At 46.9% G+C, this 23652-nt stretch overlaps 1 protein-coding gene across 1 annotated transcript in view; it reads left to right on the forward strand.

Annotated features, from left to right (window-relative positions):
- PAPPA (pappalysin 1) overlaps positions 1–23652 on the forward strand; it is a 238624-nt gene that overhangs the window by 27643 nt on the left and 187329 nt on the right. The window contains exon 2 of the mRNA XM_047768261.1: positions 5725–6787. Coding sequence (XP_047624217.1) covers positions 5725–6787 — 1063 coding nt within the window. The remainder of the gene's footprint in view (positions 1–5724; positions 6788–23652) is intronic.

The following is a 23652-nucleotide window of genomic DNA, read 5'->3' on the forward strand; positions in this document are numbered from 1 at the left end:
AAAAAGACTTGTTGAATGGTGGCATTATAGTTTGCTGATGTTACCATAACAAAGCCCTACAAGACTGGGTGGTTTAAACAACAGAGTTTTATTTTCTCATAATTCTAGAGACCAGGAGCCTGAGATCAAAGTGTCTGCAGGGTTGGCTTCTCCTGAGGTCTCTGTCCTTGGCTTGGAGATGCCCATCTTTTCCTCCCTGTGTCCTCACACGGTCTTCCCTCTGTATGTACATCTCCTCTTCTTATAAGGACAACACTTGTATCAGAGTAAGGCCCACACTGATGACCTCATTGCAAATGAACTATCTCTTTTAAAGACCCTATCTCTAATTAAGTTCATATTCTGAGGTTCTAGGGGCTAGAATTTCAACATATGAACATAGGGGAGGGGGCACAATTCCACCCATAGCAGATGGAAAGGAAGATGGGAGGCAGCCAAGAATGCGACAGCCACCTTGAAGAAAAGTCGAAGAAAAAGAACATTGCAGTTACAGAGCCTGGACGTCGGAACAAAGCTGGGTCAGAAACCAGCAGGCAAGGAGGCTGGTGATGGAGATTCAGATGCTTGAAGGACAGGGCCAGCAGAATGTTCCAAACTCCAGACAGGCAAATCATGGGTCCCAGTGAAGTGGACCAAGCAGAGTCGAACAGATTAAGCACTGGTAATAAAGAACCCCTGATGCTTAGTCCAATTTTTTAGGATCAGGAGAAGAATGACACAGACAGCATCCTCTTGGCTTGCAGTTCCTTTCAATTTGCTTGTGTTGGAACATAGAGAAATTTTTTTTTTGGGGGGGCTGTGTCTTCAAGCAGCCCACAATAAAGTGTATGATACTTGGTGCTTAGTGCAGAGATGTGCTTGAGAACCTGAGCCTTGGAATCCTCTGGACGTGGATTCTAAGCTATGTTGCTTTGGACAAGCTGCTACCTTGTGGAGCCTCTGTTTTCTCGGAAGAATGGGCTGTATTGATAGTTTGGTTGTGAAGATGAAGTGAGAGAATTAACATAGTGCACATGGTCCTCAGCACGTTCTAAACAAAGGGCAATGCTCTTATAAGGAACAGAGCAACAGGGCAGCGTCCCTCCCTCCCTTCCTTTATTTTGCACTTTCGATGACACACTCTATGGAGCATCTGCAGGGTAGCCATGGGGAGGGATGTGTTGCATGCAGGGCATTTAGAAAAAAAACAGACAGACATATACTTGGGAAGCAGACACTGAATAAGTAATAATGGAAGTGGTGAGTTTTCTGACAGGGAGAAATAAGATGAATGTGTGGTCGGTCACACAACACTGCCCTGGCGTAGTGACATTTCAGGTGATACTGAGAGGGTGACCCCAAAGCCCAGAGGATTCTCCCAGGCATAGGTCTTGGAAAACTCCCTACAAACCTTCTGCCTCTGGACTTGCCTCCTTCGCACGTGCTCTTCATCTCTGGGGTGAGATGAGACACACACAAAAAAGAGGCAATGAAAATAAATAAACATCAAGCTTCTACTGGGATATAAAGCCCTTTTCACAGCAGACCTGCTGCAGGAAAATTGGGACACTGTAGAGAGGCTGACTGACCAGGGTTCAAGGTGATTGTCATGAGACCCAGGGCTGGCTCCTTTCCTGGTCTGGACTTCTGCGTCTGTACAGGTGCCCCAGACACCTTACTGGCTTGTGAATGGGCTCTGGCACTTTCCCTGTCTGCTTCCTTTTGCTTATAGCTTTGAGGCAGCTTTATGCTAATGAGATGTAGATTGTATACAGCATTGCCCATGACCTTTCATTTTGCCCCAAGGGGATGTATCCCCTGGGATCAGCCTCTAGTCCTACGCAGATGGTGCCGACTGACTGTTTCATTCCTGTGTCACTATCTTCCTGGATAGCCATGGGGAGGGATGAGGTGGCAGTGGCTGGGTACACCCGTGTTCTCCAGAGAACACTGTTTCTTAAGGACAGATCCTCTAAGCCTGCAAGAATTGGGAACAACATGAGGCATCCAATTCAAATCAACCGTAGTATTTTTGAAGCATCTCCTACTTACAAGGAACCATTCTCACAGTGAACAAAAGAGCTCTTAAATTGTAGTGGGGGATCATTTAATCCTAACCCCTCCTTTTTCAGAGAAGGGAAATGAGACCTGGCAGCTTAAGAGGTGGTGTGACTTGTCCCCAGCAAGGTCATCCACAAGCTAAGCCCAGCCTTCTGGTCCCAGATCCCTGGTTCTGGGTGCTGATACAGCGGTGCCTCTCTTCCAGCCCCCTGATATGTGACTTCTGTTGATTATGTTATTTTCATACAGAAATAAATCCCATTCACCACCCACCCCCACCCCCCATCCCTACTGAAGTTCAGTGATTTCCTTTCACCACTAACACTCCAGGTAAATATTTCCCTCTGAACTTCTAAAGCCACTGCTTCAAGGTTCTCATTTCCCTTAATGTGTTTCCTCTTGGTTCCACTGAAAACCCTCTGTTTGCCCTTCCTCTCTGCCTCCTGGGGCTGAGCCACCTCTTAGTCGTCAGCTCCGTGTCGCAGAGTCTGGCCTTTCTCACTGCTTCCCTCTTCTCTCTCAGTGGCAGAGGTGACTGGAGCCCTGGTCCCAAGCCCCAGGAAGGTTCTGAACTGAGGGCACCCTACAGATGTGTCAACATTTTACCTTGCTAACCCGGCCAGCCGCCTTCCAAAGGCAACAGGAAAACCAGGATTGAGAGCCCCTGGCAAAATAAAAACCTGCAGAGAGAGAGAAAGAGAGGGAAAAGGGATCCTGTTTCAGATGTTAATTTTGTCATTAGGAGAATTTTCTATTTAAGGGGGAGGAGTTAGCCAGGGGCAGGAGAGAAGGTGAGCTGAGAGGTGGGATGAGGGGCACAGGAGTGGGGACCCCCGGGAGCCTGTGCTCCCCTGCTTCCCTAGGCAGCAGCAACAATTCTGGGAGAACCTATTCCAAATCTGGACTCAGAGCTTTGGCCTTGGACGGGTCAGTGGGGAAGTAGCTTTTAACATGCAAGTCTCGTAACAGTAGCAAAGCCAAAGGGGATTTATGATTTCTGAGTAGGGTTTGCCAGTGGATTTGAGGAGGGCTTGTGCTTTTTCAAGCCCTCGTCCTACCAGCTCTTGATGCATCAGTCAAGATGCCTCTAGGGTACCTCTCTCTAGTGTTTCTGTATTTTGTTTTGAGTCATTTTCTACTTTTCATCCTTGATATCACTCTCAGACCCTCCAGCATCTTCAAAATGAGCTCCCATTCGGACAGCCACTGTGTGCCAGGGATGGTTTAGCCCCTAAGCCTTTTAAGTATGACAGCATACCTAGAGAGAGATACAGATGAGGGAATTAAGATCCACAGAGGTGAAGTGATTTACTCCAGATGTACAGCCAATTGTAATTGCTGTCATCAGAACTACCCTGAGTCCAAAAAACCCTGCTCTTTCTACCTGACCAAGAACATCCTCTATCTTCTGATTGTGTCCGTCCGTTAGCCAAGGAGACACAAATTACTGCCTTTTATTCTGCCTGTCCTTTCCTCTTCTCCCACTCTATTTAGAATCGCTCCTTCATGAGACATTTACTCTGTACCTGCTGAGTACAAGGCATTGTGCATGCAGTCTGGACAGGGTACAGATGCACAGACAGAATCATGACTCTCAAGAAGCACCCAGTCCAAAACCAGGAAGCAAGTGTCTAGTCTCCTGAAAGTGAAATGACTTCACAGGAGGGAATGATTATTCTTCACAGGACTATCCAGGAGAGCTTCTTGGGAGAGGTGGTTTCTGTTTTAGCCATTGGGAAGAATGGGGACACAAAATCATACTTGGATTGAGCACGTGAGGGGGTCCTTATTCAGCCCCCTCCTTTGCCAGATAGGGAACCAAGACCCAGGGGAGGTACTTGGGTCAAGGTGTGAGAGCAGGTTGACTTTGTAGGAGGCTCTGGCTGTTACCTGAAGGATTATTGGCCAGGGAGTGGTGGGAGAGATGTAGGTGGAATGAGATACCTGGCCCAAACTGCCGTCTATGTCAGCAACAAAGAGAGATGCACACAAATTCTAAGGCTTCGGTGCCCACAAAAGGGTACAGACTGTGTGTGCTTCCTTTACTGATTTTGTTGGGAGTTCTCCATGCTCATTTGATGAGTGCTAATGGCAGATGCACACTCAAAGTTATGGTGACCGCACCAATTCTCCAGCTGAAAGTAGGGACTGTCCTTCTAAATGAGCATCTTTTATTCATTTTCATGTCCCCCTCTTTCTCCTCCCACCTGGCTTCATACATCATCTGACACTTAAAATACACTCTTAATTAGTCCTCTTTCCCATCCAACAACCTGTCTGTGCCAAGGACACTGGGTATATTCCAAAAGACTGGGATGGGTGCTGGTGAGTATAAAGATAATTAGGTCCAGAGAGAATCTTCTAAGCCACGTCTTGGGGTTCCCAGAGTAAGTCTAGAGACGTCTGAGTTGGAACTTGCCCCAAAAAAGAGCTAAATCTTGGGACACTCCCAAGCAAATGGCTTGATCCAGATAGATACCTGGGGGCACTGATGAGGGAGAAGGAGGTACCGGAGTTAGTACGTAGGACAGTGACTCCAGGATCTAATAGATCTAGGATCTACTTACCAACCAGATGACCTTAAACCCATCCCTTTACCTTCTTCAATTTCAGTTCCCTCTGCTGTTAACTTAATATCACCACCTTGGGGGTACTACATAGATTAAATGAATTAATGCACGCACAGACCTTAGCACAATGCCTGACCTACCACAGAGGCTTGGAAGATTTTATTTGATAAAGGAGTCCCCAGCATCTTTTTAATGTTAAGAGGACGCTTTTTGTTTTTTGTTTTTGGTTTTTTGTTTTTTAATATTAGCATTAGTGTTAGAGAAAAGCAAGCTGAATTGGGTCTCAGGAAAGGTGTCAGTGGCTGTGTCACCTGAAGATGCCTTCCATTCTCTGGATCTACCCTCCTCACCTTTCAAGTGAAAGATTTGGAGGTGGTGTTCATTAAAAAGCTTTCCAGCTCAGATAGTAAGCACGCCTGCATTTCTCTTGGGGTGAAGGTCAGGGCTAGCCAAGACACGCATCTTCTGTTACAGATGGAAGCTTTGCCACCAGCTCTGTAGCCCTTGACATTCCCTTTTCCAGGAGACTTTCCTGACAGTTCACCACCACTGATCATTGATGAGTGCTGATGGCTGATGGATGCCCAGAGTTATGGCGACTGCCGTTGGAGCTGTCCTCTTAAATGAGCATTTCCTATTCATCAGCATCTCCTCTTGATTCTTCTCCCCTCTTCCTCTCACCACCTAAGTCATCCTGAACTTCACATACACTCTTCATTCGAAAGTCCTCCTCCACATATAACAGTTTTGCAACATCAAAGGTTTTCAGATTTTAATTATTATTATTGCTGTTTTCTTTATCTCAAGTACACGTCCTGCCAACAGTGTCTGTCTTGTATGCTCCATCCTCAAAACCAATGACAGTGAAGCCATATAGGTTAAAGCTGTGGAGAGAACAAAACCAACCCACCTGTGTTCTCACTTCCTCTGGACCTCGCCTTGCCCTGATAGTGGTCCCAGAGGCTCCATTAGTAACTGCCAAGACCCACAGAACACGGTTTGAAAACTCCTGGTCTAGGACAACCTGATATACATTATATCAGAGAGAAATAATTTACCCTGCCTCCTTCTCCCACCCTTTATTTATTCATCTTTCTCTTTTGGGGCCACATAGGGCTGTATGACAAATGTTCTTATGCCTCACGTGACCGAGGATGGGTCGTGGGCATTCACACCGTCAGTGACCAAGGCAACAGAGACCCACGCTACTTTTTCTCCTTGAAGACAGACCGGGCCCGACAAGTGACCACCATCAATGCCCACCGCAGCTACCTCCCAGGCCAGTGGGTATACCTGGCAGCCACCTACGATGGGCGGCTGATGAAGCTCTATGTGAATGGTGCGCAGGTGGCAACCTCGGGAGAGCAGGTGGGAGGCATTTTCAGCCCATTGACCCAGAAGTGTAAGGTCCTCATGCTGGGAGGCAGCGCCCTGAATCACAATTACCGGGGCTACGTGGAGCGCTTCAGCCTGTGGAAGGTGGCCAGGACGCAACAGGAGGTCTTGCTGGACATGGAGACCCACGGCCTCCACACTCCTCTACCTCAGCTCCTCCTCCAGGAGAACTGGGACAATGTGAAGCGGGCCTGGTCCCCCATGAAGGATGGCAGCAGCCCCCGCGTGGAGTTCAGCCGTGCCCACGACTTCCTGCTGGACACGAGTCTGGAGCCTCCTCTCTGCGGGCAGACACTGTGTGACAACATGGAGGTCATTGCCAGTTACAACCAACTTCCCCGTTTCCGCCATCCCAAGGTGGTGCGCTACCGCGTGGTCAACCTCCACGATGACGACCACGAGAACCCCACGGTGAGCCGCCAGCAGATCGACTTCCAGCACGGGCAGCTGGCTGAGGCCTTCAGGCATTACAACATCTCTTGGGAGCTGGAGGTGCTGGAGGTGAGCAACTCGTCCTTGCGCCACCGCCTCATCCTGGCCAACTGCGACATCAGCAAGATCGGGGACGAGAACTGTGACCCTGAGTGCAACCACACCCTGACCGGCCACGATGGCGGGGACTGCCGCCACCTGCGCCACCCCGCCTTCATGAAGAAGCAGCAGAACGGGGTGTGCGACATGGACTGCAACTACGAGCGGTTCAACTTCGACGGCGGGGAGTGCTGTGACCCCGAGATCACCGATGTCACCAAGACCTGCTTCGATCCTGACTCTCCATACAGGTAAGAGAGCTGAGCTCCTCCCCTTTTTATCTGGGCATGCGCACCTCCTGATGCCCAATGGGGTTAAGGGAGTTTCCCAGTTCACCCAGCGGCTGGACAAGTCATCACGGGACAATGTGCCAGTGTAGTCCATTACAGAAATATTTACTAAGTGTCTTCCGTGGGCTTAGAGCAAAAACCCAGGCCCCTGTCTTCTCAAAGAGCTGAGTCTAAACTGGGCCGAGTACAAATAATTGTCAAAAATTTAGAGCCATGCTGTCCAATACAGTAGTCCCTAGCCGCGTTTCACTGTTCAAGTTTAAATTAGTGAAGATGAAGTACAATTTAAAATCGGGTTTCTGAGTCACACTAGCCACATATCAAGAATTCAGTAGCTGCCTATGGGGGGCTAGCAGTTACCTTACCGGGCAGAGCAATATAAACACGTCCATCCCAGCAGAAGGTTCTGTTGGACAGTGCTGGTCAAGCTGGGATTGGCTGGGGTCAGACAGACGGGGTCCAGATCTCAACAATTCTCTTTCCTCCTTTCGTGACCTCTTACAAGTATTTCCTCATCAGCAAAATGGGAATAAGCCTGGTACCTATTTTGTGAAGCTGCTTTGGAGATTGAGAGAAGGCAGGTAAAGGACATGTCTCTCATAGGGGCTGGTTATTAGTTCTCAGTAAGTGTATTCATCCTTTCTTGTGCAATGAAAGGTAGTGTGGGTCGTGTGTAGGGAGTCCCGTGGGAGGTCAAAGAGACAGCAGGGGTGCAGCTTGAATATCTTGGGGAAGGCTTAGGTACGATGTGAACATCAGAGATTGGTCAGAAGAGGACATGCAAAGTAGAAGAACTTCTTATTCTGCTAAGAGGGCAGAATGGGGGTTCTTCATCTCACGCCTGACTTAGGCTCTGCCTTGTGCTACAGCTCTGATCAGCAACCCCACAGAAAAGTGCAAAGGTGAACCCATGGGTGATTTGTATGTGATGTGGGACCCAGGGGAACTAATTCTAAATCCAGAGAGACAGTCCACATCTGCTTTCCTGATTTCCCAGACTCATGCTGAACTTCTCCATTCTGCCCACTTCACAGGACCCTGGCCTTGCTGATGGCTCGGGCACATTTGCCGACCTCTGCAGGTTTTCTGCTGACTCTTCTCTTTATGTCTCTCTCAAAAGAGCAAGGGCCTCCCATACACAGACAAAAATACCTATGTGCAAAGGAATGATGAGGCTGGCAGGAGAATGTCGTGCCTGGCGCCAAGCCAGAGAGCACGTCAGCTCAGCCTCCTGGCACCAGGGGGCCCCTGGACTCTCACCTTGGCCCAGAGGTAGGAGCAGCCCATGTGGGAAGAAGCTTGGTGTGTAGCCAGGTCCTTCCAGGACACGATGCACTTTCATCTGCTCTCATTTAGGCTTTGACAGGACTTGGCCAGGAAGAGAAGACAGGGTAAGCATTCACATTTGACTGATGTGGAAATCAAGGGCCTTAGAGAGTGAAATGACTTGACCAGGGTCACGGGTCAGGAAAGTCACTTGGCTAAATCACAGATGCAAGTCTTTCGAGATTAATGAGCTCTATTGAGCTAGACTCTCAGGAGTTACCGGTGTGCCCAGGTCGAGTGGGCATGGGGGAAGGCGAAGGGTTGTGAATACTTGGAAGCCATTTGCCTGTTTGTTCATTCGTTCATTCATTCATTCATGGAAATAGTGTTTATTCAGCACTTACCAAGTGCCAGGAAGGTGGGTGCCCTTATCCCTGCTTTGCTGAAGGAAATCCAGAATTCAGAACAAGGAAGGGATTTACCCCAGGCCCTTCAGCTAATAAATGGAGATCTTGAATTTGAATCTAGGTCTGTGGACTCAAAAGCTCCCACTGAAGTCCAAAGAACAATAGGAGGCAGAGTCAAAGGACCACGGTGACAGGCAGGGTGACTCTCCTAAAGGCTTGGGAGAAAACTGCTGAGTGTGACTGGGCTGGGACCGAGGGCAGCTGACCTTTGCTGAGGGTTCACCATGCTAGAGTGGAGGGGCCATGGGGCCCCAGGTTCCAGATACCTCACAATCAGCAGACAGAGCTGGCAGGCTCCAGTGGCCTCCTCTTTTCTAAGTCACGGGACTGCCTGTCCAGAATGTCCATGAGCAGCCATGTGCCAACACTGTGACCACTCACGCCAGGGCCTGTTTGTTTGCTGGCAGGAAAGTCTCGTGCCCTGGGTGAACCCCACTGAGAACGTGTCATCTCTTGATGAAACTGGGGGTGACAGCATTCTGGCCAGATCAGCTACCTCATATGCAGAGAGAAACCTGTGGAAATTGGCAGCAAAATGTCTGCTTTGTGACTTTTTTAAAAAAAAGAGCAAGGGAAGGAGAAAGGAAGAAATGAAGGAAAGAAAGAAGGAAGGAAGACGGGCACCTTCCTGTAATAGGAGGGGTGAATATTAGACTGATATTGTCTAGGTGATTTTTTTTTTTGTCTTTTGTTGTTGTTGTTGTTGTTGTTGTTGTTGTTGTTGTTGCTATTTCTTGGGCCACTCCCGTGGCTTATGGAGGTTCCCAGGCTAGGGGTTGAATCGGAGCTGTAGCCACCGGCCTACGCCAGAGCCACAGCAACGCAGGATCCGAGCCGCGTCTGCAACCTACACCACAGCTCACGGCAACGCCGGATCGTTAACCCACTGAGCAAGGACAGGGACCGAACCCGCAACCTCATGGTTCCTAGTCGGATTCGTTAACCACTGCGCCACGACGGGAACTCCTTGTCTAGGTGATTTTTTAATGAAGAGCCAAGCTGAATTCTCATCCAGCGCGTACTCTTGTGTTGTCTCTGTCTCTCTGTCTCTTTTCCTTAATGGGTAAAGACAATAAAGACAATATTTAGAAGACTGCTTTCCTATCTATGGTGAAAAACCAGTTTTGCTTTGTTTCATTTCCTATATGTTGCAGGTTGACATTTTTATACTATACAGCAAAAATGAATTGCTCTAAAGTGAAATACCACAAGAACCATGAAGTAGTAGCAGAGTTCTCTGCATGCTTACTCTCCACTTCTGCACGTGTTGTGCCATAGACTAGTGAGAAAAGGTTTGTGCGCTGCTCACTCTGAGTAGCACAGTTTAAAATTCATCATTCTGACCATTTATGTAGCCATTTCCTTGAGTAAATTAAAATCCCACCAGTAATGCAGCTGGGCAGATTCCCGGGACTCTGGGGACTCTATCATAGAATTACTTTGTCTTTTAACACTTCTGAACTCATGCTTAATTGAATAGTCTTGGGTCCCTCAGTCCATGTTCTCAGGAGTTCCTGTGTCAGGAAAGCACCTGGTTGTAGTGGAAGGCTGCAGAAGACATCAAGATGGTGTCAAATGTCAGACCTGGAAATCATCTTCAGAGGTCATTGGCCCCAAACCCCCTTGCTCCATAAAGGAACACTGAGGCCAAAAGCTTAGGCAGTCCATTAGTGGCCAGACTCGGGGTAAGGATGCTTAAGATGTCTAGGTCCTGCTCATTCACTCTGGCGCAGCTTGGCAGAACTGCCCTGACCTCCTTCCTGTTCTCAGATACCTGCCCTCTCACATTCTGTTCTTGGTCTCTTCTTCCCTAAGATTCCTGAGAGCTTGGCTTTATGCTGTTCTGAGGGAGTGAGTTTGAAAGAGAATTGGGTAAGGACCTTGGGCTTCCATGACCCCCTGCAGAATGCTTAACAGCTATACTGGCGGTCAGTTTTCTTTATTAAGAGGCCAGGATAAGGACGGTTAAGTGAGGATGTGCACAAAGAAGGGGACTGGGACCATGAGGGGCTCAGGAGCTATACCACATCACCACTTGGAGATGTTTGGCCTGGATGAGAAAATTCTCACAAGGCCATGACTGTAGGGCCATGACACATGCACTCCAAGTTCCAGACTTATTCTGTGTGGTTTCTAAGTCATGCCTGGGACCAGAGTGATACAGTTACAGGAGGCAGCTGAATAGGAGACGGTGTCATCCCAGATCATGATGGTCCTTCCAGGGGAGTGCTTCTCTGTAGGTGAGTGAGCTCCCCATCACCTAAGGTATGCACAGCAGGGTTGTAGCCAGGATTGCAGCAAGGTGGAGAAGGTGGCCTTGATGGTCCTAAGGTTGAGCTCTGCACAACCCAGCTTTTTGCTGCTGTCTTATTCCAAGTCATTTTAGGGAACGGATGGGTGACTGTTCCTATCCTCTTTAAACATACCTCTATTGGGCAAATCTGTCCCTGCGGGCCTGTCTACTGGACATTGGGAAGGTGGCTTGCCCCTTCATGGGGGACTCCTTCAAAATAAGAAACTCTGATCTGTGGTTTTAGAGGCACATGGCGAGTCGGGAGACTGGAAAGTCAGGGTGTGTTCTGCTCAGGGAAAGCAAGGCAAGTCAGCGGAAGGAGGCCTGATTTGAGTAGAGCAGGCATCCAGGAACAGGCAGCACCTGGAGAGGCAGAGATGCAGCCTGCATCATCAGGGCCCTGGAAGGAAACAGATGGCACATTCAAGGGGAATAATTCAGGAGAGTTGAAGGAGGGGCTTTTTGGAAGGAGAGACCATTGACCAAGAGTGTAGGCAGGATTCAGGACAACCTACCAGGCCAGATTCAGGAACAGTGGGGACCCATTCCCATCCTTGGCCTGGAGGGGCAAGAGGAGGGAGGAACTGTGGGACCCAAAGAGAATGGCTGAATGGAGAGGGTGTCCTGGCGGCTGCTGGGACCTTCAGCAGAGAAGAGGAGTCAAGCTACAGCCCCCTGGCCAGGAGGGATCCTGGAGAGTGAATCTGACATGTTCATTCTCTTCTGCCTTCCAGTCTTCTGCTAGTGCTTCCCACTGGGGAGCCGAACTGGAATTCGGGAGGCAGAGCAACATGCTGATGGAAGGCACAGAGGCCTTCCAGGCACACAGAGCAGGGTGGAGGGGGCTGTGGGTGAATGTGGATGAGTGAACAGAACAAGGAGAGAGCTAGCCCCTGCACAGTGCAACCTGAGCGAGGGCAAGGCAGACAATGGGATGGAGAAGAGTTCGGAGAATCAAAGGTCCTACATCCAAGACAGTAGGCAGGGAAGTGTTTCATTTATCTCCTGGAAAACTCTCCTATGAGGCTGAATCCTTTCACCAGCCTTTCTCCCTTCCTTCATTTCCTCGTTTCCCCTCCTTCCCTTCCTTTCTTCCTTTCTTTCTTCCCTATAAATATTGGTTGAATGTTCCCTCGGTGCCCACCCAGACCGTGCCCTTTAGGCGCTCACTATCTAGAGGACAAGACAGGTGAGTATACACACCACTGAGGTCACTGGTGCGAAAGAACTCCCAGTCTCAGTCCAGAGGAGTAGTCTGTGGGAGGAGTACGCATCTTTTTTCAGACTGGCCAGTTAGAGAAAGACATCCCAGTGAATCTCTGCCATTCACTGCAGTAGCGAAGATGAGCCAGGCAGGCAGAACTTTGTCTGCAGCCAGTAGACATGTCTGCAAACAAATGAGAATGTACTTCCCATATTTTTTATAAATGAAGTGGAGAATCCGCATGTTAATAAAAATCCCCAATATCAGGAAACCCAGGGACAGTTTACACTTTGGGCCACATGCACCCCACTGCAAGAGGATATTGCAACATGCCCACAGAGTTCCCGCTTGAACCCCTCCACACTGCAAACTCTGGCACCATTAGGTGAACTTCCTTTGTCCTTTATTTTTTTTCATTTATAATGATTTTTATTTTTTCCATTATAGATGATTTACAGCATTGTGTCAATTTTCTGCTCTACAGCAAGGTGACCCAATTACACATACATGTATACATTCTTTCTTCGCACATTATCATGCTCCATCATAAGTGACTAGACATAGATATTCAAGTATCTGTTCTGCAAAATTTCATTGTATGCTTTTTTTAGATTCCACACCTAAGTGATAGCATTTTATGTGGGTGTCTCATTGTATGGCTGACTTCATTTAGCATAATTTCAAGGTCCATCCGTGTTGCCAAATATGCCATTATTTCTTTCCTTTTAATGGCTGAGTAATACTCCATTGTGTATATGTACCACATCTTCTTTATCCACTCCTCTGTCGATGGACATTTAGGTTGTTTCCATGTCTTGGCTATTGTATATAGTACTGCAATGAACATAGGAGTACATGTATATTTTCGAGTCATGGTTTTCTCTGGATAGATGTCCAGGAGTGGGATTGATGGATCAAATGGTAGTTCTATTTTTAGTTTTCTGAGGCATCTCCATACTGTTTTCCACAGTGGTTGCACCAATCTACATTCCCACCAACAGTGTAATAGTATAGTTTTTTCTCCATATCCTCTCCAGTACTTATTGTTTATAGACTTTTTGATGATGGCCATTCTGGCCAGTGTAAGATGGTACCTCATAGTGGTTTTGATTTGCATTTCTCTAATAATGAGTGATGTTGAACATCTTTTCATGTGTTTTTTGGCCATATGTATGTCTTCTTTGGAGAATTGTCAGTTTAGATCTTCTGCCCATTTTTGGATGGGGTTGTTTATTTTTTGGTATTGAGCTGCAGGAGGTGTTTATAAATTTTGGAGATTAATCCCTTGTCAGTTGATTCATTTTCAAAGATTTTCTCTCATTCTGTGGGTTCTTTTCGTTTTGTTTAGGGTTTCCTTTGCTGTGCAGAGACTTTTAATTTTTAAGTCCCATTTGTTTATTTTTGTTTTTATTGTCAGTAGATCTGAGAAGATGTTGCTGTCGTTTATGTCAGAGAGTGTTTGGTCTGTGTTTTTACCTTTGTCCTTTAATATCTATTCATGTGAAGTAGGATTGAAAGGGAAAAAGAGATTTCCCTTAGACAATAATGGCTCACAGGAAAACAATTGTTTTGTATTCTCTTTATTATTATTTTAAAAGGGCATTCTGCTGGGGCCATGTTGTTGTTGTTTTAATTTTTTTGTTCTTACCCAAGTTTCATTGCTGGAAATCTTTGAAAAGGACTGGAATAAGCCTTGAGGCAGCATCCTTGACACCTCCTTTAAACCTGTACACCTCCTTTACATCCTTTACACCTGTAATCTAGTCTTTTCCCCTGCCCCTTATTAGAGACCAGTAGCTGGTTTGCCTTCTACTGAGACCCTTTGTTGGGGGTCTCTCACTTCTTTCCTGGAATGATCTGAGAGAACACACACTTCCTTTTCCCCAGTGCCCTCCAAATCTGGCAGAGTTGCATAGAGTCAGAAACTCTGAGCTGAAAGGAGCAGGGAAGTGGTCCAGTGCCCTCTTGCTATAGATGAAGATAATGAGCTCCTGAAAGGGGCAGCACTGACCCAGACCTCACAGTGAGATAGGGCGGAGCTGAGTGCACGCCCCCGGGCTCTCATCTCTTACCTCCAGGGCATTCCAGCCCCCTCCACTGCCTTGATGTCTTAACAGCTGGTGACTTGAAACTTGGAAACATTCTATTTAGCACGGTGGTGTTCTTACTCATCATCCATATTCCTTTAAGGCACTTCAGTATCCAAGGTACTGTGATGAGTGCCCTACAGACCCAAGATATAATCTGTATCCTGGAAGTACTTGTAGGCTGTGGTTTAATGACATTTTGTTACAGTCATTCCAGAGATGGCAAGAGAAGGCATACAAACAGGCTTCTAGCATTCATAGGCTTCGGGGTGATAGAAAAAAAGTGCGGTGCAAACAAAGGGATTGAGGTGGGAAGGTGTTAGGAGGATATAAAAGAGGGGTGGGTCTGCTTGGGACTTCATGCAGGTAGAGGCCACCACTTGCTTGGTCATCGGCTCGTAGAGCTCCAACAATCAGACTGATGGAATGAAGGAAGAATTCAGGGGAAGTAGATTTGAGCCTCAACTTGGCAGCTCCTTAGGTATGCAGTCTCAGGCAAGTCTCTTAATTGCTTTGAGCCTCCACGTCCATGTCTGTCGAAAGGGAATAATAATAATATCTGACCGCCAGGATCACACAGTTGCCTTGAGGGTCACATAAAATAATATCCCAGAAAGACTTCTTGGAAGAGTTAACCAGCGTGCAGATGAAAGAAGGCATTATTATTTTTTCAGTAATTTTTTTCATTCTTTTCCAGTAATCATGTAAGAGAAATTGCTCAGATATTATAATCAGAATATCAGAGTTGATTTAACGTGACTAACATTCATTAAAGCAGTAACAGCAGTCAGGCCTGGCGTAGTGGAGAAATGATGGGTGTTGGAGACTGACCAGGGTTTGGGTCTTGGTTCCTTATCTGACCTTGGCACATCTTTCAGTAATAGTTGCTGGGTTCCTATCTCTAAAGCTTGAATGAGAACAGCTATCCTGCGGCATGGCATGGAATTTACATGGAGCCATGGGTATGAAATACCTGGGCCAGTGCCTGGCACACAGTAGGTGCCGGGGAAGTTTCTCTCCCCGCTCCAGTGCTCACGTGGACTCCCTTCTGCCAGCCTTGTTTGACAGAGACTGCAGGCTCATAAAAAAAAGGTCTGGCTGAAACTGCAATACACTCATTGAGGGCATTTACCCAGATTACTTTCATTCTTAAAATACTTTTTTTTTTTTTTTTTTAAGAACTGGCCACAGAATTAGTCTTTTAAAATGAAGACCACATAACTTCTATCAAACTCATTGAGCTTGCACACTGGCTTACTTTGAAAACACCCCAAATGTCTAACTGTGTTTGAGAACACATTTTAGCAGCATGAAACAATCCAAGGCAGCATTGGGATTGGTCCTAATGGGTGGTATGTGGATTTGGTTGGAGTTCCTAGACTTTTCGACCATGTCCAGCCCCCATGCGCTCTTGAGTGCAAATACACAGACCCTGCATCTAAGCCCCCTTGTCTACACAGTCCCGTTTTCTCCGATTCAGTCTGGGTTTCCCTCATGCTTTTCTTCTCAGCAAAGTCCTCCTTTACCCAGGCACCATCTGTGATCCATGTGCACATATGACTCAGGTGTTGGAGAGCAGGTGACAGGGAAGCTGGGAAGCAAGAGAACTGTTCGTGGCCCCTAAAGATGCAGTTAATAAGGATCTCAAGGTAGTGATCCCTGCAGAAGAGTGGAGGATTAAGCAGTCCAGCACATAAAGAAGAATGCAAGTTTCAGAGAAAGAGCAGATGTGAATCAAGCCACCTAACCTTTCCGTGACCTTGAGTGAGCCTCTCTTCCTTTATCTGAGACTCAGTTGCCTCCTCTGCAAAGTTGGGAATGAAAGTAACATTGAGTGGTTTAGAGGATACAGTGCAGTTAAACCCGGTCAATGCTTTGGACCATCACCGGGCTCAGAGTGAACACTCAAAATGACAGTGGTGGTGGTTTGGGAGTGTTCCGCCTCTGGGAAACCTTCTGGCCTCTTACACACACATCCTCTAATTCCCAGCCTCTCTCAGATCCCCTCACGAGAACTCTGGGTCTGGGTATGCCCGCATCATTCTGTACCACAGAGGGCCCTTTCCAGTTTGGCTTCTGTAGGTTCCCTTTAAAAAAGATTTTCTTCACTCCAGAGGCCCTGCATGTACTAAATGCGAAGGTATTCATTTCGCCCAAGAGGGAAGCAGCAAGCCACACAAAGTTTATGCCTTTTCACCAAAAACCAAAGTCATATTGGGAATCCCAGGATCCCACTGAGTAGTTTACGTGCACACATCCTAGGAAGTAAGCTGGAAGCTGAGCCAGTGCCCCCAAGGGGCGGTGTAGGATGGGTTTGTCTTCCACCCAAACGGGGAACTCTAGCCACAGCACGTCCATAGCAGAGTACAGAGGTGAGATTGGAGCCTTTGCTCTCTGACACACTAGGGAGGCCCCCAACCTGTTGGGATCTGAGCTGTTCCTCGATGTATGTTTCCACCCCAGTTCCCTGGACAGACGGATGGGAATGCTTGGCGCCCTTTCCGAGGGCCTCAGCAAGAGGCAGAAGGGATTTTCCACTCTGGCTTTAGCTTGGTCAGCGCTCTCATTCTCCTTTCTCTGTCCACTGGTGACACTGACCTCTGATGACAGCCTCAGCGCCCAGGCAGACGCCCTTCCACGTTCCTAACCTAACAACGCTGTGCGTGTGAGCGAGGGCTACATGGCCAAACACCAGTACACTTTGTTGCCATGAAACACACTTCCCTGAATTGATTTCAGATCAGCTTGCACCTTTACACTCACCCTCACAGCTGGCAGATTTTCCATCTCCTGGGAGAGAGCCCCCACACCTCCACTCTCACTTTCTGGAAACACAAAACCCCTGTGTGGACAGCAGTGCGTGTTGCTCATGGGTGTGTTTGCAGACCCTGCACAGATTCCCGTGTCCCATTTTTTCTGGGGCAGTTTCTTTCTTCTGGCCTCTCTGCTTCTCTTTCTTTCAGGTTCTAGGTTGTTTTGTTGGTCTCATGATCAAGGGTGGAGGGTGAGGGGTTCAATGTCTCCGATTCCAGCTTCTGATATTTGTGGTCCAAGCCTTTTTCGAGCTCAGCCAGCCACAGCTCTTAGCCTTGAGTTTGGCTTCTGACTACCGAGCTATTTTATGGCCACTAAGGGCAATGGTGACTGTCACTCCACCAGAGCCTAGAATATCTCAGAATCTTACTGAGAGTGGAAGACAGACATGAGGGAGAGCTTTTCCCCAGGAGGTTTCATGGTAGAAACAGCAGTTTGCATGTGGCTTGGCAGAGCTTGGGGAAAGAAGTGACTAGATGCTTGGCAGCCAGCGTGGAGTCCGTCACTTCTCTGACTTCTCATTCTTCATCTGTAAAATGGGAGAGTTGGGGTAGAAGAATGCTGAGGTCTTTTCCTGCTCAGACATTGAAATCCTGTTTCCAGGCTTGTGACTAGGGCTAAAGCACAAATGGACAGGGTGGGTGGGTGTATTTAATATTGAAAAGGTGCAGATGCATCTCGACATGACACGGGGGGCATTCAGGGAAATACGAGACAGTCCCTGCCTTCAAAGTATTTACCAGCCTCTTTATCTATTTGAGTACGGCATGCATGGAGTAGCAACGATGGAACAATTATACTCTGTGACAAGCTGAAAAACATCCCACTCTTGCCCCTTGGGTCCCAGCAGCAGCCTGACGAAAGAGCCCCACCAAGGGCAGTCTGCAAGTCTGCTGTTTTATTTTCCTTCAGGCCCCAAACGCGGCATCCTCTTTCCAAAAATCAATTTGAATTTAATTCTACTTTCGACAGCCTGACAAATAGTGTCAAACGTTCCAGCATTACTTTCCCCATATTTGAACCCTGTCACTTGACCCTTTGAGAGCCATCTCTTTTGAACCCCACAAGAGACCCAAATTTGTGGAAGCCGCTAGACTTGTTCAAGGTCATCCAGAGAGAACTACAGCTCCTGTAATGACTATATAGTTATACTTTATTTAATTTATTTATTTATTTATTGGTTTTGGGGCTGCACCTGCAGCATATGACATTCCCAGGCTAGGAGTCAAATTGGGGGAGGCCTATGCCACAGCCACAGCAACTCAGGATCTGAGCCACATCCACGACCTACACCGCAGCTCGCTGTAATGCTGGGTCCTTAACACACTGAGCCAGGCCAGGGATTGAACCCGCATCCTCATGTAGACTATGTCTTGAGCCACAACGGGAACTCTGTGTTCTAATTTTAGATGCATCTGTGATTTGCCTTGGGTTAGGTGATTGGTATTGGAGCCATGGTCCAGAGTAAAATCCAGAAGTTGCCGTATTGACTCACATTGATGATAATGTCATGCTTGCTCAATCTTCCCCAAGCATCATATTGTTAGGTCAGTCGTCACATCACTTAAATGGCTTATGTGGCTAAAAATTAGAGCAAAACTATGCAGTCTATGGAGAGACCACCTGTACCTAGAACACTGTGGCTGCTGCACCTTACGAAATAGAAGTGATTTGTCTTTATTTAATTGCACGTCAAGGGTAAGAGCAACCACAGGGCTGTCGGTGATCTGGGTATATTCTTCTCGGTGTGATCAGTTGTATTATTTATCAGTTGTGGTTTTGATCTTCCAAGAAGAAAGCGAGGAGTTGGGAAGAGATAGCTGTGGGCCCTGAAATTGCGCACTTGTGCTGTGGAAACGATAATGTGACAGGGGATGGTCACGTTGCTATCCTGGTCCTTTTGAACACACCATCGCACTTTACTTGTTGCTCTTCTTTATTTCTCAGGCGATTCTTCAAGCTTAATGGCTGCCCTGAGAATAAGTCAAGTCAGGCGGCTTTACTGGCAGCTATCAATCCAGAGATCGTAGAACTTGAGGAAAAGATGTTGGGGGAGTGACTGTTCATGTGTGTGTGTGTTTGTGTGTGTGTGTGTGTGTGTGTGTCTCCCATGTACAGGCACAATACCAGGTGCTGGGGGTACGACAATGAGCATTTAACAAGATAGGTGTGGTTCTGCCCTAGTGGAATCTCCTGCTGATAAATAAGTATCTAGCTGGATAAGTGCTATTACTGAGAAGTCCAAGGTGCTGCGGGAAGAGAGGATGGGTACTTAAATCATTAGGGGTCAGAGTCGCTTCTAGACCATGTCCGGAAAGATGGGTCGTGTTAACCAAGTGAGTGGAGCTGAGCTTGCCAGGAACCAGGTGTTCTGATGCTTTGCCTTCTGCCCCAGAAGTTTCTAAAAGCCATTTCCAAAAAGACATGAGAAAACGGGAGCTGAGTAGTTCCTAGTAAAAGATGCTCATTTTATTTTATTTTATTTTTTGTCTCTTTTGCCTTTTCTAGGGCTGCTTCCCGCAGCATATGGAGGTTCCCAGGGTAGGGGTCTAATCAGAGCTACAGCTGCCAGCCTACACCACAGCCACAGCAACGCAGGATCCAAGCCACGTCTGCAACCTACACCACAGCTCATGGCAAAACCAGATCCTTAACCCACTGAGCAAGGCCAGGGATCGAACCCAAGACCTCATGGTTCCTCGTCGGATTCGTTAACCACTGCGCTACGACAGGAACTCCAAGATGCTCATTTTAAATTGGTGTCCTTTATTCTGAGATTATTTTATTCTTCCCTTTAGGGTACTAGTCCAATACCCTTTATTTTATTATATGAGGAACAGCATAAAGGGGGGTATCACCTTTTGAATGCTTTATTATGTATTTGTCAAAATTAGAAATGGCTGCTTTCACCTCAATTTTTTAAGATGATCCAAAGATCTGAGACCCTCTCCACTGACCCACCCGGCTTCTGTGAATCGGCACCTTCCCTACCCCACCACCCCCATCCACAGCCTCAGGATTCTCAGTCCCACCATCTCCTTGTCTCAGTATGACCCCAAGGGAGCTGCAGGTCTGTACTTTTTCTGAGGGTTGACCTTGACCTTTCCTGGGACCTGGGAGAGGGCTTAGCCCCAGAGAGACACAGTAATGATGGGCATAGAACTTAAGGCAGTAGTGTGGCCAGGGGATTGATGTTCAGAATCTGAAATCTTAAAGGAGGGAGACTCCAGTAAACCACGTCAGAACCCAAACCCATCATTTTGCCTCCTCTCACCCCGCCCCCCAAGTGACATCAAATTGTTCCTTGTGTGTGAATACCTCTCCTTGGATGTTCTCGTGTCCCCCCCTTTTCTACAAGCCACTGCCAGGGCCATCTTTACTTTCACCCCTCTTCTCCTCCATCTTAGACATGCCTCCAGCAAGCTCTTTGGAAAACATGAGCCAGATCATTTAATTCTCTTCCATAAACTCTGCGCGGGTCTGTGTAAAGTTTTCAGGGACCATGCCCATCCTCCATAACCTGGTATGCAGGATGCTTCTTGAGGTGGCCACTGCTGACCCCTCCGGCCACATCTAGGGAAGCTGCTCCCATGTTCCCAACATTGAAACCACTTCCAAGGACCTGTATTATCTTATGCTTCTCAAGCATTTTCAGGACTCTTGGCCATTTTTCCCTTGTCTCCCACACTTGGTCCAGTATCTGCCTGTGGTTTCTTCTTCATGGGAAACCATCAATATCTTACCCCCTCTTCAGCTGTGTAAGTGTCATTTTCCTGTGCTTCCATCACATTCAGCACGCGCTCTGCCATGACACGTAGTAGAAGAGAAGAGAAGAGGCCAATGTAGTCTGTGAGATCTGACAGCCTAGGGGCTGTATCCTCCCTCTAACCTCTGTGAGTAGGAGGGAGGATCTTGGAAAAGGGGTGTCACCCCACTGAGCCTGGGTTTCTTTCCCTGCAAATTGGGGCTATTCATGCTTAACACATAAGGTTTTGGTAAAGCTTCAAAGAGATAATATTTTTTTAAAAAGGACTTCAACAATGTCAGTGTGTAGTAAACTCCCCCAAATGTAGGTTTTATTAGTATGATCCCATCGTGTTGTGATCATCCGATAATTTGTTTTGCTTCCTTCATAAAACTGACAGTGAAAAGTGTTTCTTGTTTGTATTGTTTGCCCTATTTCTAGCTTAAAGTATGGTATATGATATAATCTCAGTGAGTGTTGGAGAATGAAACAGGAAAAGATTGAATGAATGTTAGGCAGGGAGAAAAGAAGTTAAGAAAAGAATGAAAGCCAGCAGGCAGGGGGTGGGTGGAGGGGAGGTAATGAAAGAATGACGTATTCAATAAAAGAAAGAGTGATCGATTTCTCAGTTGATCTTTGATTGATGCTGTTACATTTTTCTTAGATTGCATGTCAAGCTTCATAGAAAAGCTGTTACATTTGAAACCAGTCATTCAGGATTCTAAGAATTTAATGAACTCCCCAAGCATTTTTTCCCCTGTGCCTTTTCTTACAGACAAGAGAGGCAGATTTAGGCATTTCTGACAATGAAACTAAGCAGGAGAATAAAGTCCAGATCATTAAGGGCCCTGGGGATAAAAATACAAAATCCAGGTTTTAGAACTGGTCACAGTTTGGAGAAAGCTTGTTATTTGGAACAAGGATATGGATGCAATAAACATTCTGAGGTTTATCTTGCTTTAATGACTTGCTTTGAGTGACTTTGATCTTTATATTTGATAATCACTTTCAAATGGTCTGATGTGTTCTGAAAGTGGAGAAGTGGTTCATGGACTTGAGATTCTTCTTGGGAATGAGAGGCTGAAATCAGAATTTGGAAAAAGGCAACATTACAGGCCTTTCTATGTGACTTTAGAAACAGGGTAACTGCCTATGAAGAAGATAAACACTTTGGCCCAGTGATGGGAGCCAGGATTCACTGATGGAAGGGAGACAGAGTGAGCCCTGGGAGCTAAGACCAGTCTCTTCTGCTCCAAAAGCAGGCTAGACAGAATGGTGCATCTTGGGGCCATTGCATGAGTTGGGCACTCTTTTAGGGACTCTCTTGTGTGTTACTTCCTTGAGTATTTATCACTCCCTTTCTAGGTTGAATTTTATAATCCCCATTTTATAGGCGAGGAAATCGAGGTTCAGAGTGGTTGAGCCACTTTTCTGAAGACACAGGGCCCCTTGGTAGAAGACGGAGCATGTGTACCCTAATCTGTCTCTCTCTTAAGATGTGGCTTTAAGGAAAACCGTAAGGCCAAGGGTTATAACAATTATATAGGTCTTGGTCTGGTAATACTGGAATAAAATAGTTAATACAAAAACATGTATAGCAAACTTTGACATACTTATGCCCCACTTTCCTAGCCTTGAATGAAGAATAGACCTCAGAACATGTCCATCTAGAATTCGATCCAAGAACATTGAATCATGAAAGTAATAGAGAGTCATCCTGTATAAGACCATTCTCTACATGGGCAAGGAGGAGAATAAGGGACTAAGGTATCCTGTTTCAATGTTATGCTGTTATATTTACATAAATTTCCCTGTAAAACCAAAGATGTGGCTTTTTCCATAGCATCCTGCTGCTCTTTACCTTAACTTGAAAGAGGCTTCTCCAGCCTCTAGCTTAGAAGTGCCCCGCTCTCAGCCAGGGTCAGCTCAGACAAACCCTCCTCAAATCGAGGGCATTGGCACATGGTCGGCACCATCCCCCGTCACCCGGCTGCAGCTGTCAAGAGCCTGGGGAGCAGGACTTGGGCACAGCTCTGCTCAAGACAGCAGCCATCACATCGGCAGTGGGGAGTCCGTTTGCTTTGAGTGGGAATGGAAATAGATGCTGGTCAGTCTTGATCCGGGCTCACTGTAAGCTTTTCCTCTGGGCCACCATCGTTATCATGGGTGAGCCAGTGTGTCAGGCCTCTGGAGCTGAAAAAACTGGAGCCTTTCATGATTCCGTTGGAGGGATTGTTGTTGTTGTTCTGCATTTTGAATGCAGCTCCCTTTTGCTTCTCATTCAATAAAACAGGCCCTGACAGCCCTCTCGTTGAGATTATTACAGAGTTGTACCATCTCAGGCCAGTGCATTTAGGAAATATGTTGTTGGCACTCACCAGCGAGTGAGATGCATAAAGAAAATATTCTAATGACAGTTGAGTTGAAAGAGCTTTGATCTCCCTCCAGAATGCTCTCATGGCTTTGAAATGCAGTTCTGGCAGAGGGGTAAAGTCTGGGCACCTTGGCTGAGCACCCCCCCTGAAACTGACATTCCAGGGGACCCACAACCTTCCCAGGAGGAGCCAGGTACAAGGGCTCTGCAGGAGAAAAGAGACACTGAGACACCTCTTTTGAAAGGCAGTCGGGGAGAAGATCTAATTTAGGAGGGACTTTCCAACTTAGCCTAGCATTTCCCAAACTGTATTGGTTACGCTCTTATTTGATTTTTGGCAAAGACAGAGGTGAGGCACGGGGGAAAGGATTATGGTCAGCTATGTTTGGGAATACTGCCTTACTCCCATTTTGTGTATTAAAGGCTCTGAAAATTCTTGCAATTAAAAAATATGTGTGTTTAAGTTTGTTTCACAGAGCATGTCCTAAATGCATCTGACTTGGGAACTCTTTTCCTTTCAGTCTCTCCTTGTAAACTTCGCCATCTATAGACTGTGTGGTTTGTTCGTTCACAAGC

This window comes from Phacochoerus africanus, chromosome 2 (assembly GCF_016906955.1).
Source record: "Phacochoerus africanus isolate WHEZ1 chromosome 2, ROS_Pafr_v1, whole genome shotgun sequence".
NCBI classification, from domain to species: Eukaryota; Metazoa; Chordata; class Mammalia; order Artiodactyla; family Suidae; genus Phacochoerus; species Phacochoerus africanus.